This window comes from Alligator sinensis, unplaced genomic scaffold, assembly GCF_000455745.1.
Source record: "Alligator sinensis unplaced genomic scaffold, ASM45574v1 scaffold847_1, whole genome shotgun sequence".
NCBI classification, from domain to species: domain Eukaryota; kingdom Metazoa; phylum Chordata; order Crocodylia; family Alligatoridae; genus Alligator; species Alligator sinensis.
This window is the reverse complement of record NW_005842797.1, coordinates 425,804-445,179: the sequence shown is the minus strand read 5'-3', so window position 1 is coordinate 445,179 and position 19,376 is coordinate 425,804. Positions and strand designations below refer to the sequence as shown.

The following is a 19,376-nucleotide window of genomic DNA, read 5'->3' as shown; positions in this document are numbered from 1 at the left end:
AAGACAACTATGTGGGGGTGCTGATGATCTAATATTTAGATTTAGGCAAATAAGTCCTACCTAAATGCCACTCAGGGTCATCTCCACAAAAGGACTTTGGCACCAAAAGTGGAAGGCCAGTGGAAGAGGTAGGAATAAAAATTAGGTCTTTTCAGCTCCATCCAAAGTCCTGTGCTCTGCATCATGCTGTTTTTCTGGTAGCACTCCCCTCTCCTGGACAGACTCTTTAATTTTTGATAGACAGAAGCCATCCAGCCAGATATTCCCAATCTTTGACATTGTGATCTGGACATTAAGTCCCTGTTTCACACTCAAGCCCACCTCAGGATATTGAAAGATGAGTATCATTACATACATCTTACATAGATTACAGAGCCAAGTCCTACACAACTGTCTGTCTTGATTAAGAGCCACACACAGCCTCTCACTCAGATATTGTACACCATCCTACATTTTACAATACTTTATTCATATTGGAATATTGATATTTTCCTCTTGATCCATATGCAACAGCAGGGAAGCACTCAACTTGGAAGTCATGCTAACAGACTAAATGCAATCTAAATGTTAAAAATTAACATTACTTTGCTACCCAAACAGTGCTTTTAACAGTTTTTAATTGTTTAAAAAAAAATCATTGGCACTACCTCAGCCAAATGTCCTTTCTACTGAGGTAAGATTTTTTTTTTTTTTTTTTTTTTTTTTTACATAGGCTACTGTGACACTGCAGTTCTTCTATGAAGATGTTGGATTGTTCTTGTAAGGTACAATACCAAAGTCTTTCTGCCCTCTGATACCCCTGCCTAAATCCAGAGTAACTCTTGAAGCTAACTATAGACAGAACCTGACTCATCTGGCCTCAACAAAGCTTTATTTATGTCTATAATTTTCTCTGATTTTTTTCTCTATGGGTAAGGGATATAACAGGATAACATAACATGCGTACAGGAGTGATTCCTACTAAGTAATCTTCTAAAGAAATCAGCTCAAAATATCTCAAAAGGGCAGAATTCTGTTTTACCTACTGGACAACCAAAGTGCATCTTGCTAGGAACATAATGTCAGTCAAATGTCCAACTAAATTGCAGGACCAATTCTATTGTCCCCTCCAGTAAGTGTTCCCGTTTTAGAAACAAAGAAATGTTTGTCTCCAGAAGGTGATCCTATTCCTAGGATGGGAGCGTTTGTATACATAGATAGGGTAATAGACTTCCTACACTTTAGTTAGATAACTCAGAGTTGGTCACAAGCTGCACTCTGGTTGTTCACCATAGGAGAAATAGATTTCCACCCTGCTGAGTGCAATTTTACCCCACCAGTACAAGGTTAGCTTTGTTGCAACAAATCTAGATCCATGGAGTAGGACCCTGGCTGTTGGATTGGCCTCTGAGGTGCTATTATAATAAAAATAAGGACCACTCCTAAAAATGCCAAGTTAAAGCAAGAGTTTGTATACAGCAAAAATAGCAATGTCATCTGAGATACATACCATCATCTGGTACCCTATGGCACCCAAAGCTCATGTTCACTGCTTTGCTGCCTTCAGTTTGTATTGGAGCAGTCATACACAACCAAGGTGTGATCATAGCCCTAAGACAGTGAACAGACCATAGGTCTACTGTTCCTGATGTATCCCATGGTAAATTCACAACAGTTGTGGAAAAATGGGAAACATGCAACAAACTTGTGGCAACACTGAACTGCACTTCCAACACCCTTGACAATAGACATAGCAACAAAATCTTATTACGATCCTTGAACTGTGTCAGGCAAAAAGATGCCACTCTAATTAGAGCTAAAAGATGCTGCTCAGCAACTTTGTCGATTTTTTTTTTTTTTTTAATACAAGGATTTTCTTATCTCATACCCCAGATTCTTTCCTCCTTCAAACAGAAAACAAGAGCCACTTTTCCCTGCCCTGTATGAAGATGAGTTCCTTGGCTGATGTAAACCAACATAGATGTATGGGTATCACTAAAACTACCATGATTTATACCTGGACTGATATCTGATGTTAAAACATCTACCAGAAACATTCACTCTTATTACATACACTACATTTTTGTGTTTGTCTCTTAACAACATTGATTTTTGTAGGATGTTGTCAAGTGAGTAGATTTACGAGTAGTCAAGTTGTTAACCCCACTTAAACCTTCCCCCTTTCTCCCCGACAAACCTGTATTCAGCACATAGTGTACCTGACAGAATTATTATAAGTGCAATTTGGGTTAACAATAAAATACCAACATTAAATGGCCATATACCATATACATTTCTTTCCAAATCAAAACTATCCTTCTACCTGCCAAGCAGTCTATATTTTCAGAAACCTACTATAAACAATATGCCTAAGGTGTAATTAAAACAATGAGAAGCACTCAACATTGTTTCCAGGATTGGTAAATGGATACATTTGTTAATTGAGATCTCACTAGGTGCCAAAAACATATTTTATCTGGGACCTGCACTGTAACTTGGAAACTGCATTACACCTCAAGTGGATGGCATATTCCTTCCAACACACAAATTATGGCCACAGGCACTGAAACAAGCCACTGCTGCTTTCCAGACCGTGCACTAGCTTCAATTTTTCTCTTTATTTAAAATGGGTTTTATCTAGCTCATGAAATAAGGACCTCTTGGGGGAAATAGTGTGGGCAAAAGTCCATCTCCTAAAATGGGGAATTTCCCCTAACACGAGGTTTGGCCCAATTCTAAGGTGATATCTTCAAAGTTGCATGCCATGGGTTCTGCAACTATTGTCTGTGGAAACCTAGACGTTCACATAATAGTTACACTTTTGCTTTTCTTCCAGCTGTTTCTATAGGCACTTCAGCTCCTCTTTTAAAAAAAGCCTGAACACCTGTTAGAGAAGCTCTGAAAAGACTGCCAGGCTGCACAAGGAAATTGTTGCAGCAGCCCCAGACATGTCATGTTATCCTGTAGGGACCTGCGACTGGGAGGTTGACTGCAAGTGTGTTCTTCAAACAAGGGGCCTTGATCTCACAAACCTGAGGATCTCCTTTGCTATGACATGTTTTAACATTCAGAATCCCTTTCTATGTAATACTTACCCAACACAAGGAGTAGGTGTGTGACACAGCCAGCTAGGATTAGATTACAGAAAGCATTTAAGAATGTACTCTAGGGGGAAGGACAACTAATGAACTTTCCCTCATTTCTCCTTTACACACTAATAGAAGTAACCTTTTGCAAATGATGTGGTTTTAAACCAAGGCAGAGTAAGTCACAGGTGTGTATACAGTGTTTATTTTAAAAGGTCATCACAGTAAACTGTTTTGAAAGACTGAAAATTACACTGGTTTATGTAGTCCAGGGTTAATGCCCAGGATTAGGGTAGTGAGAGTTCCAAAATCCAATATGTTGTGAAACAGGGCCTTAATTACCTGGAAAGCTAGGAGCACCTGCCTTCCAAATGATAGAAACCTTTGTTTCAAGTCCTATAAAATCATCTATTATATGGTTAATAGCATTGTTATTACAGTGCTGCCCTTTGGTCCCAGCCAAAATGGAAACTCCTTCGTGCTAATAAATTTAGGGAGGCTGTGCAACGTAAAGTACTAGACTTTAAGACTTCTGGCTAGCACGATTTTCATTTTTAAACCCTCCAGTGCCAACATATTAGCAGTTACTCTTTTGATAATTTCTAAGAACCAGTCCTTTTTTGACCATATGAAAGCCTGTAATCCAAGTGTCAACCACAAGTGGTTATACCTGGCTAGGTATTAGCAACTAATCTCTTGTGGGAATGGAATAGGATTGAAAAGAAGGGGAGACAAAACAGTAATCACCACAAGCAGCTTTATAGTACAATAGTCTGCCATGGCTGGAAAATCTTGGGTGTACCAGTATAATTTATTTTTGGACTAGAAAATATTTCCTACAGCTAGTGTCAGATCAAAAGGGGGGGGGGGGGCACAAAAAACCCCTTCCTCTTTGAATGCTTTTAATAAAAAAAGGCAGTTGACAGTTGTCAGCACTGGCATTCTCTTGGTACATTTTAACCAGGATAAATTTAAAATAAAACACTGAAACATCGCTATGGAAATAACTGTGTGGATGAACGACAGAAGTGTCACGTTTGTTATCGGGTATTTCAGGGAGTTCAACAGAAAAATACCCATGTTAAAGTCTCCAGGGAATTCAGAGGCTTTTTCCTTATGCCTAAAAACTTGAAGATCTTTCTGCCTCCAGTTTTCTATCTCTCTGACATCTACCATGGAGGCGTTCATGAAGTCTGAGGGAGGATGATGTTGCCAATCTAATCTTCTCTGCATCATAAGTTCTCTTGTTTGTATAGGTTCCCTATGTTTTTCCACCCTCTGTGGGATTTAATTTGTCAGCCTGGCCTACCAGAAATGGGGGAAAGGGGTATGTAGCAAAACTACAGTAATGAGAGGGGTCAAGAAGAAGGTGTTTTTCTAAAATATTAAAAGTTAAAAAAATGAAATCAGAAAGTTGGTTGGAACAGATGAATGTCACCCTTTGCAGCCTTACACCGATTGATACAGAATAGTTAAATCTTGAATATGTGACCTGTTGTGAAGCCATCCTGCATTGCAGGGGACAGGAACCCCTTGCATCCTAAACACACCAGGGGCCCCAATATCTAGGGGAAATCCAGCCACGTTCTTCCATCATTTCAACCACACCCTGCCTAAGATTACCCTCAGTTCCCATGTCAAAACTCTATGGGATGACTTAGTGTAAACCAGGTCAATCAAAGCAGCCAATGTTGGCAATATCTGGCTTGAGTCCTATGGTTTTGAAGGGAAGTGTTAATGCTGCTCAAACCCCCAAATCCAGGGGGTGGAAAAGCATACATTGAGCCTGAGGAAGCATGATGTTACTCTTCTCATCTTTCCCTCTTAATCAAATATCCTCTCGTTTTCATGGACTCCCCATGCTTTTCCACCCTCTGGCGGATTTATTTTTGTCAGCCTGGTCTGGCCTAGGGTACTTGGATGGCAGCTATTTAAAGCAGAAAAGGAGACAAGTGAAGAATGAGACTTCAAAAAGCAGGAACCATGGCAGAGTGGGCAGCTAAAATGTTCCACTTACTAGGGGCCCAGCCCAGCCTAGTCCAGTCCACCCACATGGACAGCTTTGCTATCATCACACATTACTATTAATCATCATTCAGTCTTGTCACCCTTAGCGACACTCCTGTCAGTGTCATTTTGCACACAGGAACCTCACAGATTTGTGTGTCTCAAATAGATTTTTGGGCTGAGGATGGGAATCTGTGTCTCCCTTCGCTTCTCTCACCCTTCCTCCCACACCAAACAGTACGAGAAAATGAAAAGCAGCAGGCCTAGAGCTGAAAAATTCTTTGAAAAAATGTTGTGCAGATGGAAACTGAGGGATGTAGGTAGAAATGTACTGGGAGCAAAACAAATGAAAGAACTTAGAAATGGATGGGTGAAAACCATTTGGCCAGTATGTTTCTGTGTGCGGATAGTCCATTGGGAATATTTTAGAACCAGCACACTGATTTCCTAAAGAAAAATTAATAAGCTATTAACTTATTTTAAGGAAACCAGTGAGAACTTTTCTTTTTAAATGATTATTAATACAGGCTATGTAACATTGCCTGGGAATGGATTTCTGTTAAGTTTACAGCTGGCTTTCCAGGCCTTCTGAAGTTGGGTGGTTGGTTGGCAAAGCTCAAGAGATCATATTTCAGCAACTGGAGGTTGCCAGGGGGCAGACGCATCCTGTCTGACTTCCCATCCATTCCCCTTGCACTACAAGTAGGTCGCATAAGGGCCACTATGCTGACTCTGTGCCTCTGAAGGATTCCCTAACATAGAAGGCCCTATTGGCCCCTTGGCCTGGGTTTAAGGCTCTTCTGGGCCTCAAAAGCAGCATGAAATGGCTGTGACAAGTCCAAGAATGTGTCCCTTGTATATTTTGGAATCTTTGAATTTGAATGTAAACATTTTGGTAGTGTTGAAGTGATGTATCCGCAATCGTCCAAGAAATACATGAAAGACCTCTCAGTTTACTTGATAATCTTTCTTATATACTATTTTTATTTACACGTGGAGGAGTTTTACTTGAGCCTCTGTTCCATCTGCTGTTTAGGTCTGCTATGACTGCTTCTCTCCCAGAGACCCCAGGAAGTGTACTGTGATACTTGAAAGCTTGTTTAAATCTGTCCCAACCATGCAGTTGGTTCAATAAATCATAAGCATTTGGCTGTTTAGGGATAAAACGTTGCTCCCTCTTACAAGTCCAAAGTCATTGTGCAACGTGTAATGTATTTTTTTTTGTTTTTTCTTTGCTGCAGGAATACATTTAGCCTGAAATATAATGGATTTAAGCAAATTAACACCTTATCTGCACTCACAGACAGAGATCAAGGACATGAAACCGCCTTATGTTTTGTTGATAATGAAAAACTATATTCACCTGTAGCATGTGCTGAGAAAAAGTACCTGGATATTAATTTAACAAAGGAACCAGAGGCATTTAAAATGATTTAAAAAAATGCTACAATTGGCTTAAAGTATTAGAGGTCAGCACTCAATCAACTTTAGTTAGGAACTAATTTAACTGGTTTGGTTCTTGAGTTTCTTTTAAATCAGTTTGCCCTCAAGGATGAGAAACAGGATGCTTTTGAGCACTGCTATACATGAAACAAGATGCTGTCTAACTTAAAATGGATTACAATTTCAGCTGTTATAAAAACTGATGGAGATAGGCTAAAAAACTTCTGCTGAAGATCTAATATACATGCCAACCTCATGAAAGGCAACTAATGAAGGAAAGCTGCAGCTGAACTGTAGACTAAATCTTGAAAAATTATTGTAACTTCAAATTCTTATAGATTCTGTGCCAGAAATAGTCTATAAAAGAAGCTCACACTGAATAAGATGGTAGGCTTTGTATCTTACAAGTTTTATTTTTGAAAAAAGGAAACAAAAACAAAATCAAAACAAAACAAAACTTTGCAGCAAATATATAATGTATCATGTTTTGTTACAAAGTGCTAGTGTCCTACTGAGGATTCGACTGTCCCATGATGTTTAGATTGGTTATGGAATGCTTGAGTATACTTTTGTATTCACTTTATGATTTTGTACTTGGAAAAAATCTGATGCAATAGGAGGATTAGCTGCACATCAAAAGACATGTACTTTAAATAGTGGAAAACTAGATCATCAGGGTAGAATGTCAGAATTTTGATAGGTGACTACAGCAGGATGAAATGGGTTTTTTTCCATATTGTCACAAACCAATGCATGTATCTACCTTACCTGACAGTTAGAATGTAAATATAATGCCATGCAGCTGGAAGAAGCAATACAAGTGAGAGCTGGGTTTCAAATCGTCTGCACTTGGGAGTCAACTGAAAATACATTTCAAGACATTTTGCTGGCATGGACAAAATGCAAGCAGGCAAGAGAGACTAAATTGGAGTAATGAAACAAAGACAATAACGCTGAACTGAAAAAAAAAAGGATGGTGATTTCAACTTTCCTGATATGTCAGACAATAGGGCATGAAAGGTTTAGGAATTCTCTTCATAAGAAGATAAACCCATGGCAATTTTTGCTCATTGTGACAAGCCCTTCCTTTTCCACAGGATAGTTTTGTGCCCTTACTGTTGAGCATAGCTGATTAAATCCTAGTATTCATTTTTGATTCAGGTCAGTGCTATTCTGACTGATATAAAGGATTTTAATAAAAGCACCTCCTGTGGTCACTTGATGACATGCACATTGATAACTGCCGTCCTCTTTCTTTGTAGTCGGAGCATTACGTTCCATCTCCACCAAGGGCACCGTCTTGCATTCCTTGCACATCAAAAACATCCCAATGTAATCAATGGCATTTCGGGTGCATGAGGAGTGGTGGACTGGACCCTGAAAATCTAAGTTATCTAGCGTGAGACTGGAAACAGCTCAAGTTCAAATGGAGCCAAACTTGGCTGAAGCTCTGAGGCACTTCCACAACATAAGCATGATACAGCAAGCCTCATTTTGGTGTAGAAGAATCAGTTTTTGTATAAATCCTTTAATGTCTAGGGCCTACAAATGAAGCAAGGGCTCTGTTACTTAAAGGTGATTTAAGCCAATTTTGTGTGGGCTGTAGATGAAATTTGTAAGCAGGCCTGGAAGACAAAAATCCAATGAGCAAGCGAGACAAAAAGCCTGATTCTCTGCTGCTGCTACTCCAGGGCGACATGGTTTAACTTGAGTGAATTCAATGGCACTTCATCAGCATAAGCCCACTGTAAAGGTCTGATCTCAAACACATGCAGGTGCATGAGATGCAAACCTGTTGAGGTCAGCTGGGATTTTTCAAAGGTGCTGGGTGGGACCCAACAATCTTTAGAAGAAATGGCAGTCTAAACTAACTCAATTCAGGCACGTTTTCCTATTCCAGCAATATCTGAGTTCTACTAGCATTGTTTCATCTAGGACTTGAACTTGAAGCAGATGAAATATCACAGAAGCTGAATTTTTACCATATTTAACTGTATCCATTCATTTTAAATGGGAAATTATTTACAAGCACATAGTGGACAGCTAAAATAGAGGGAACAAAGAAATCTATTTAGAGGTCCTTTTCAAATATTTCAAATATTTTATTAAATATTTTATTCAGTTTCATGATCACAGTTAATGTACTTTAGCATGTTATACACATGACTTAACATGTGCACTTTAAAAATATCAAATTAGGTATAAGTTTTTGAAAGAAAGAATGACATTTTATAAATGTGCTTATTGACTTTAACTACATACATCTAGGAAGGAAATCGCTGTTATGCCATTGGCTGGAGATAAGCTATTACAAAGCATGTTTACAGCAAACAAGACAGAATAAAGCCAAATTATGGGCCAAAAATCAGTAGAATTATGTGGGAGAGTGAGGGTGGAAAGACTGGCCCTATGAAAATAGGCAATAACAAACCAGCCACATTTAAAACTGCTGACAGACTGGAAAACTTGATGGTCACAGCAAGGCTTGTTTAGGCACAGGATTTTCATAAGTGTCCAAGTGAGGCAGTCACAGGACTTCCATTTCTAACTCGGGTGTGCTTGAAAATCCCACCCTGGTTTGTGATGTGCAAGGAAAGACTGAAATCTATGAAAACAGAGTTCATAACATGGCATCAGAAAACCTCAGGTTATCTTAGGAGCCAACTCCTAAATGCAGAATACTTGGTTAACGGAGAAAAAGCTGCAGCTGCACTCCACTCCATAAACTGCTCTGTCCCCTTCAAAGCCCCGGGCACCGATTAAAAAATAACAGTGGGGAGAGGGAGGGAGGAGGGAGACTGTTTTTAACTTTTGCCAGGTAGGTTAGAGTGTTATTGCAGGAAGCCTGGTTAGTCAAGGAATTAATTTTATAAGATATAAGGTAAAATAGATCCACTTCCACTGAAGTGTGTTGTGTGTCTGTCTGGTACTTGGTAGTAGTCTGCACTCAGTAATTACAGAGTAATTCTTTTGAAGAACTTAATGAGTGTAAGTCTATGTCGCTATTTTTAAATATAACAAGAATTAAGGTCCCAATGCAAGAAATGTCTCTAATCAGAACAGCACACAAGCATATGCTTCACTGTAGGCACAGTGAGGTCTAGTCCATGACTATGAATCCTACATGCTAAGTAGTAATAACAGTGCCATCTTGGGGAAAGGATCTACTTAAGCATAAGTTTGGATGCTTTGATGAAGTGGAACCAAATAATGGGCCTCTGGACTGCGGCATTCAAGGACCAACAGAAAGACAAGTTTAAGCTACAGCAAATATCTGCCTGTGGTCTTCCATGGAAGTGTAAATTTAATAAAGTTAGCAAAATTATAATGGTATTTAGGCAAGAAGTGTAAACCTCACTAATTTCTGTACTGGAAAATTGAGGGAAATAAGCAAACTTCTCTACCACAGCCTAACTGCATTCATTTTTTTGCTGCCCCCCCTCATGAATATGTGTCGAAGTTCTGACAGATGTGGACAATGATTTCACACGATACAGATTAGTGAGAATTAATGCCAAGGAAAATTACAGTAATATGACAGATCCCTAGCAGCTCTACACTCTGGCAAAAACGCACAGCAAATAGCATCTAATGGATAAAACAGTTTGAAGTGTGAGTTGGTGAACTATATTTTTTGGCAACATCCTGACAGAAAACGTAATGCAGAACATGTTTTGAAAGGAACTTTTGGACTGCTGCATTACTTTGGGAATATCTGAAGTCAACTATCTGACAAGATCTAGTTTCTGTTGTTGTGAATACAGTCTCATTGACCCAATGTGAGAATAGCTCTCAAACAAGAATGCACACAATAACAATGTAACAGCAACATAAACAGCATGGCTACCACCGTACAGTGACCTTTACACCATTCCCTCCATAAGAAGCTTGTTCTTCTAAAAGGAAAATTATACAGTGATATTAAAATAGTATTAATGGCTGAGCGGGCTGTAGGGTGAGGGCTAACAGCCAATGGAAGTTAAACTAAAGCAGTCCAGTAGAGGTAGCCTTATTAAAATCAATATTAAACAAGGGAGTGCAGACAAGAATCAACAGCATCACAAACTCTATTTCTTGATGTTTCTATTTTGTTCTTTTCCAGGCTCCCTTTTGTCACCACCACCTTGCCTGGTTGAGAGGAGGCCCTCTTTCCTAGGCCATTGTTAAAACAGACCCACTACAGATGTTCTCTTCAGCTCATTCCAGAATACAGTAGCTAAATAGGCAGCAGAAATTAGAACTACTTCACATTAATACCTTGTACTAAAAGATGTATTCTTTAAAAATAAAGGTGTTTTCCTGCCTAATGCACTCCCTCCTGCTGGTGCACTACAGGTCTCATGAGTTTCTAATAAGGATTTCTAGTGCAGCTTGCTCACCAGCATTGTGCGACTTAAGCAAAGTGACAACCAATTAAAGAAAAAAAGGATGGCAGGTGGCATTTCAATTAGAGGTGCACCGATATATTGGTGACATATCAAATCGGCAGCAATAAATTAAAGAAAATTCATATCATCAGTCATTGGCTTTTTTTGCCTGGTGTAGCCGATAATGTCACCAATAAATACAATATGCCGTCTGGCTGGGGCCCCTGAACACCACGTGCACGTGTGCAGCTGTATGCATGTACGTGGCCAGGAATGAAGCCAGGCAGTGTGGAGAGCAGCACCCTGCACCTAAGTTTGTGGATGGGCAGGGACGTGCGGAGCCAGATCAAGGCCCCACAATGAGGGACGGAGTGGGGCAGAGGCCGAGAGCACGGCCCAGCCAGGGCAGTGAGTGGGACCCTGGGGCCAGGGAAAGGAGCAGGATGGAGCTGCAGGCTGCTCGTCCAGGGCCGTGGGGGAGAGGCGCTTCCCTGTCACTGAATGCACCCCCGAGGGAGGCATGGGGTGGCATGTGCTCCCCCCCCCTCAGATTTGTGCACACAGTGGAGGTGGGCTGCCCACTGTGGGCTCGGGGCTCTCCACCCTGCTGCCTTTGCCCCAGGAGCTGCATGCTGGACTTGTCCCCTGTCCTTCCAGCAGCAGGAGGCACAACTTGCTGCTGACACTGCTGCTGGATGGGCAGAGGACACGGTGTGGCCAGTGCGGGGCTCCTTTAGCAAAGGCAGCAGAGTGGAGAGCCCCAAGCTCACAGCAAGCAGCCTGCCTCCACCTGCACTCCACTCGGCTGTGCTCCAGTTAGAAGTGTCCCCGTGCTTAAAAGTGGTGGTGATGGCAACTTGAATTAAAGCTTATTCAATGTGCTTTAGTTCAAACACCCCTGCCACCATTTTTAAGCTCCGGGACGCTGATCCCCTGGAGGAGTCACCCACAGCTCTGTCCCGGGCTGGCCCCAGGGTCCCATTCACTGCCCTGGCTGGACAACACCCCCTGCTCCACTCCCTTCCTCACCATGGGGGCCTCAATCTGCCCCACAACACTGCTTCCTTCCCCTACACCTCTTCCCCTCCACAGACTTACCTGTAGGGTGCTGCTCCCCACGCTGCCTGGCTGTGCTCCTTTAAATTGGTTATCAGATGAGTATCAGCTGATATGCCTGGTGAATAATTGGCTATTGGTGTTGGCCAAGAGAATCCTTATCGGTGTACCCCTAGTTTCAATACTGGCTCAGGTACTTCCATCAATCCCTTCTTCTAGCACCTTTGCCCAGCACAATGCTTATTTGTCATTTTGAAAGTCACGCGGCAATGCCATCAATTGGGAATGGAAACTAATAAAAGAAAAGTTTTCAGCTTCTGACTTTGGGACACTGTAGTAGCGTAAGAGCGCATTCAATCATCTTAAATAAATATATTCTATTTCTGGAATCACAGCATGTTCAAGAGAATAATTACTGCAATAATTACAGCAGAGTTTAATCTCCATAATGGTTTTGATCAATTTTGGTCTAATATCTGGAAAATAACCTAATGTGTGTGCGTGTGTGGAGAGGGGAGGGAGGGTGGTTAAGAACCTGCATCTCAAAATACCTTGCAGAATGTTTTTCCCATAATCATATACAGTACTAATAAAATTAAAAAAAAAATATTACAGTAATTTTCTCCCAGCTGCTTATATCTGTAGCTTCAGCTACTATAGTATACTTTGTATACCTCAAAACTACATGTGAAATATCAAAGATAACTAAATAAATAAAAAGCCAAGGAAAACTGGGACAGTACTGCCTTTTTACACTTGAGACAAGATTTCCCACTCCCATCCAGAAGTCATAGAGGAGGACTAAGATAATCAGGTTTTTGTTGTTGTTGTTTTTTTTAAAGGCAAGATTTATACACAGGTTCAGATCCAGAAATTAAAGGTTAAATGCATAAATATTGATGGTTTTAGCTAGGTTAGAAAGGGTTCAGTAAAGTATGATACAACATAATCAGAAAAAACGAAGCAGAAAAGTATCATATTTTGGTTTTCTTGAGATATACATAAGGTGCAACAATTTCTTCTCTAGAGGCATTTGTGGACACGTGTCAATGGGTGACAGTGTTTGCTGGTATACTGAAGTACACACCATAGCAATAATGATTTTCCAAAATGAAAGGAATTGAAAATAACAAAAATTATAAAGAAAAGAAAAGCAAAAAGAAAAAGAAAAGCCAACCAAATACAGTAAAATGTTGGTCTGAAGTTTTGTTGTGCTAACAAATGTTACCTGAAAATACAGATACCCCTTTCTAGTAGATTCAGGAAAAGATCTAGCTACTGAAATCAAGACATCACTCAGAGAACCAAAGGCAAATGTCTAGTGAACTATATAGCTTTGCAGGATTTCTGCTACTCTCAGTGCCTAACCGCTTAAAAATTAAGCATATCTACAAAAAGGTTTATAAGTATCTGAAAACAGTCATATCCAGTAAATTGACCCAATCCCACCCCCTGTCTAAGGGAAAGTTAAGGAAAAGCAGATCAAGTAAGATATTAATTCACATAGAAAAAAGTAATCTTTTTTTGTTTCTTTTAAAAAAGGTACCATTAATATACAGAAATATCTTAAGGAACAATATTGAAATTTAAGTCGAAGGAGTATGGGGTGCTCTGGCAAAAATATATCTATTCTAAGGGTTTCTAGAGAAGTAAGTTAGTACCATTGTCAACGTGAATGGCCTGCACTATAAGTTATTTGGATTTCAGCTAATTATAATTTATAAAGTGGTCCAAAACTCCAACTGCCACCTTGCTATGACCTGACAGTTTTAAATGTTGACAGTTTTTTCATTGCGTTAAAATAATTTAGAAAATATTAATAACACTTTATTAAAAATAGTACTGTAGGCTAAAATGGGGTAGCTGGGGGCTCTTTACCAGTCTTATTTTTACCTGAATTTTCAAAAAAGCCTTTTAAACTTACAACTTTGTTATTTCCTTTTTCTCCCCTTTCTCTAATACATGCATCTTTGAGGGTGCTGTATTAAATGAGATTTACCCAGCTATCTGCTTTTGAATAACTCTTCATCACTAGTTACAACTTGTGTGGTATGTTGTACATCATTTTCCAACACTGAAACCAAAGACTTGTACTTACATCTACAACGATGAAAGGCTACATCTAGTAAGTATTAATAGAGTTACTGTCCATATGGCTATTACATCAAATTACAATTACAAAATAACCCCAGAAACATATTTTCAATTCAGTCAAGTATAAATAAGAATGCCTGATAGAACCATGTAAACTCTCATTGTTTAAAGACTTAAGTTAAAGAACTTCAAACTCAACCTAATACTATCAAAAATTCAGCCAGTATGACGAAGACCAATAGAAAATTATTGCTGGGGACCAATTTGGTAACTCTTTGTGCTATGATGCAAAAAGTAGGGAGAGACCTTGTGCTATTGAAGAACCCTGTTGATTTTTTAAGTCTAGGAATCATTTCTAATAACCGTTTTGCATCTGTTGGTAGCAAACAACTGCCTGGATTATACAGCGTTTTAAGTCAAGATAGTGAAGATGCAGGCCAAGTGATACACTTGGTCTGACTTTTGGGATGTTCTTGTAAAAGCAGAATACAAAAACCAAACAAAAGCAAAGACAGGAAACTGGCAGGTGGACCTCTGCCTAAATTTAGTCAAACATTATTTTTCTGTCACGGCTTACTTGCATACAACTCACCCACCTTACGAACACAAACTATAATAGTCTCTTTAAACAACCCACTAGTTCAATTTAGACTGTGCATAGCAATTACAACAATGCCAGTGTCTGTAAAAGTTATATGTATTGGTGTGCATGTATATTGAAAAGTCATGTTTTCAAGGTTTTCAGAACAGCCAAGTAATACTAAGGTCACTTCTGAACAATGTATCTGTAGTACTTTTTTTGTTGTTTTTGTTTATATGAACAATTCACCCAGTCATTTAGACCTCTATTTAAAAATAAAGGAGCCCTCTCCAAGGCATGAAAGACAAGTCAATTGTTTGCAGTACCATTCTTTCCTTACATCACCTCTTTTTCTAATGCAAATCTTCCTGGTTATTCCATGCTAAATTTCAAAGAAAAAAAAAAACAAAAAAAAAAAAACATAGCCTGTCAGAATTTTTGCCAGTAAACTACCACTCTGGTGGCAAATATAAAAGTGCAGAACATCTGGACCACATGGCTGCACAAACACCGCTAACAATGGTACATATGTCCATGCTGCCTTGAGTTCTCCGGAACAGATTTTAAATTCGTTCTACAATATAAATGTAGGCATAACCTATTATATAAACCATCTTAGAACTTAAATCTTCATGTACAAAAATGACTAAGAATATCTAATAATAACTAGTGCAGTGCGTCAGGTTTTTTTTTCTTCTTTTTCTGTATTTTTGTTTAGAATAACTAGATATTATATGAAACTAGTTTTCCATACTCTGGTTGGTAAAGGAGATGCTGTGTGAGCTACAGTAAAGGCAGCCTTTATCATGTAAACCACCTATTTACCGTTTAAAAGCCTTCAATAGAAAGCAAGCTCCAGGATCATTCCATGTTCATTATTAGACAAATAACACCACCCTCTTACATACTGGGTTCCGATTGGAGGACCTGGCCCAAGTTGCTAAGTTCTGGCTTCCAGTGAAATCTGGGCCAGTCAGAGCAATAAGCACTTGTTTGCAGTCTATATTTTCCATCATATGGACTGACTAGCTTCCCTTGGTAAAGACAAGGCTAGGATATTAGGTAAAGCACGACATTTTACAATAAAGTGGAGCGTCACTGGTCAGCACAGGATATAAGCACTGGAGCCTGAGACATTTCTTTTGGCTGTCCATCATGTGGGAGAGGTGTGGCCCTCTGACTTCTGCAAAAGAAGAAAGAAAAGCCACCTGTAATCATCCGCAGAATGTAAGGAAGAATTATCAAAGAACAGAAAGGATGAGACTCTGTGGATGAACTGCATTCACAGCATTACTATGTCATATATTACTATAACTTTATTACCGTATCATAAACCTCTGCTGCTATTGTTTCCCTTAACACCACTGGGTTATATATTGCCTATTTTGACGCATGCTACAACAAGAAAACAGCCACATAAACATCCTCTTGATAGAACCCAATATAATGCAAAATATTTGAAGTCAAGAGGAACAACTCCTAATCATGTCTGACTAGGACAAATGCCCAAGAGAAAATACAATCCAACTAATACATTAAGTACTGCCACTGATACCATAAGTGGCACCAAGAACTCTGAAAAACAGAGTACTGCTTACTTGCTTGAAGAGACTGTTGCTGTGTGTTACCTGTCAGCTCTATGTTCTTGGGGAACCCCAGCACAGCGCCCAGCCTGTCTGACTCACAAAGGACTCTCACCTCCACCCCACCACCTCTGCCTGAAAGGACTTCCAAAAGACAATGAAGATTCAGTGGGAGACGCACCTAAAGCCCTCCAGGCAAGGGTGATAGGAGTGAAGCAACTCCCCTGGTCTCATTTACATCGGAGATGGAACCGGATGGCAACTCATTTACATGGGAGATGGGGCAGGAAAGCACCTTCATCAGCATTCAGGATAGAGAACAGAGATTCAAAGGACCACGCTGAACTCTGGGAGCAGAGAAGCAGGGGAGCATTGCATGATGGGGGATCCCTGCTCCAAATGCTAATCAGCTTACATCTGCGCACACACAGCTCAGCATTTATCAGACCAATTCTAGTAATGACTCCTTTATTGGTACCCAAAACACTGAATCTGCCTGTCTGTATTGTGAGCTCCCTCAGAGTGATGCCACCCATGGCCAGGGGTGATCAGTTCCTATTATCCAGCATAGGAGCCATCGTTTACCCATAAACAAACCTAGTGTTCTCCCTTGAGCCATTGATCATTCTCTACAAAACCCCCTACCCAAGCTCTAGTTTCTGTCCTGGTGCTTGGATCCAAAAGCTGCACTAGTTCCACTCCTTTTCTGCCTCAAGACTGATCATGCCAAGGGCTCTGCCTGTCTGCAAGCTCCAACAAACACTTGGGAACCTCGACTGGTTCAAACTTCACTGAGTGGTGAGACCCCAACTCTCTCTCTCTCTCTCTCTCTGACTCCAGGAACCTGACTTTCACTCTCTTACTCCAGGCACAGCTTTCTAAACCTGACTTTTGCTGATCAAACTTGAGCTATACTTCCCCAAATACCTAACTGAGACTATGTAGTATTGTAACTGTTTTATTTGTCTCTTGTATGGCTATTACTACTGGTATCATCATAAGTTCATATACCTAGCAATAAATAACTTTTATGGTCAAGCTGGTTGCTATACTCTCTCTCTGAACTTCACTTACGCTTCTTTCCTCTGGACCTCCCCATATGATTTGCAGCAACGCTTCTTTTACCTAAGCCAAAGATCCCTGCATTGCCCAAAGCTACAGTGGGGTCTGCTCATCAAGGGAGTTACTAGGACCATTGTGACAAGAGATTGGGATGTGCTGAGTTTTGAGGCACATGAGGGTATCAGCTGAAAGTGCCGATCGGACCCAGCCTGCTCAGACATACTCTGTTAAGTGTGTGTGTGTTTTGTGTGTCTAACTGCATTTATTATTGTCCTGCTGTTCTGCTGAAATAAGGGATGAACTGAGTTCAAGGCATATGAGGGTGTTAGCCTGTCAATGCTGAATAACCCGGCCCAGCTCAGGCGTGCCCTGTTAATCTGTGTGCGTATGTATGTATGTGTGTTTGACTGATCTGGTAGTTGGAGGAACCCAGCTCCATTGAACCCGAGTCCTGTAAGATAGCTCCATTGGGGGTGAGGACTTGCAGAAGGGAGAGATACAGCTCCACATAGAAACACAAGTAACACAAACAGCACATTGATGGAATCATAAATTTCTCAGAAACATACCCCTAATAAATGAACACACCCCAAAGTGACAGGCAAATCTAGTAACATATGCAAGGAAATATGCATTAGGTGTTACCACAAATTGATCCCCAAGGTTTAAGAAACAATGGTAAAATACACCACCAAGAACCTCTCTATACTTCATACATTCCAGGAACAGTAAAACAAAAACCACTGAGTGTCCTACAGATAGCAAAGCATTTTGGTCCCCCTAAGATGCAACGTGAACTTTACAAGAACTGATATTTCATCAACTGCAACCATAAGGAAATGGTGGTTTTATATCAGTGCTAGTCTGCACATAATACCCATGAGCTGGGTTTCATAGAGATGAACTGCCAAAGAAGTCCATCTGTGCCAGAATGACATGCTGGTATTTAAACTGAATCACTGACGCAGATGGACTTTGAGATCTCATTTGCAGTTCACCTTTTAAATTTGAACAGATGGTACATCTTTGTTCTTTTTTATCAACAAAAAAACAAAATATCACAAGTGAGTTCAAATATCTAGTAAGAAAACCTTTTGGGCCCAATTCTTCTTTACACAAACATTTTTTAACTGCTTTACCAATGTCAAGGTACCTTAAAGCAAGCGTGGGTGCAGATGTGTTCTGAACCCACTTAATGCTGCCACAGTGATATAAAGCAGCTTTAGTGCAAGAGAGAATCGGGCCCTTTGTACAGTGAAATCTAGTGATTCAGGGCGTGTGGGTTTTAAAAAACACCACTTCAATTTAGGGCCAATTAAATCCCCGTGTTGTGCACATGCCTTGCTGACTTACCTGCCTCTCTGGTGGGGAGGGGAGGGTGAGCTGCCAGTGGGCGGAGCAGTTCCTGGGCTGCAGGAGGGGCTGATGCTTTCCTTCACAGCAGCGGCGGCCCCCCCACCAGGCGGCCCGCGCACACAGGCATCTGGCTCAGGCAGTCCCAGGGGGCACCGCAGCCACGAAGGGAAGCACTGGACCCCCGTGCAGGTCAGGCAGGCAGGCAGGCTCCAGGGGTAGGAGAGAGAGAGATCAGGTTCACCTCTTTTCTTGGGCAGAGCCTTCCTGCAGAGCCGCACAGAGCCCAGTGCTGTACTCCATGGCTGTAGGGGCAGCAAACTAAAACTCCCTGAAGGAGTTTTAGTTTGCTGCGCCCCAAGTCATTTAAGGTGCATTACACTGCCAAATTTCCTACAGCGGCTGGAATTAATGCGCAATATGCAACAGGCATGCAAACACTGACACCATTAAAGCAGTACAAAAGCATTTAGCTCGCTTTAAAGCGTTGTGCACACACGCCCCTCATTTCATCTACACACAGCCTCAGTCACTGGGATAACACACCTTTGGGCCTACTAGTGGGTGCACTGAATCCCTGCCATAGTCTTACCGATTCATATCAACTATATTAGTAAATTTATCATCTGTTAAACTGTAATAAATCATTTTTAAATGAACCTATATATTAAACCACAATTAATTTTGCTCCTGATTATTAGCCAGCTTAAAACGTGTCCTGGATAGCACCTCTCAAGCCAGTCAGTTCTCACAGAGCATAACCGCT

General features: G+C 40.6%; 1 protein-coding gene across 8 annotated transcripts in view; it reads right to left on the bottom strand.

Moving 5' to 3' along the window:
- The window catches only part of BBX (BBX, HMG-box containing), a 212,652-nt gene that overhangs the window by 10,582 nt on the left and 182,694 nt on the right, over positions 1 to 19,376 (bottom strand). For 7 of the 8 annotated variants that reach the window (XM_025191232.1, XM_025191233.1, XM_025191235.1 and 4 more), the window contains one exon: positions 11,952 to 15,795. In XM_025191232.1, the coding sequence (XP_025047017.1) occupies positions 15,708 to 15,795 (88 nt within the window). In that variant the 3' untranslated portion in view covers positions 11,952 to 15,707. Of the gene's footprint in view, positions 1 to 11,951; positions 15,796 to 19,376 lie in introns of those variants that run through there. The other variant, XM_006035079.3, reaches the window with a different exon arrangement.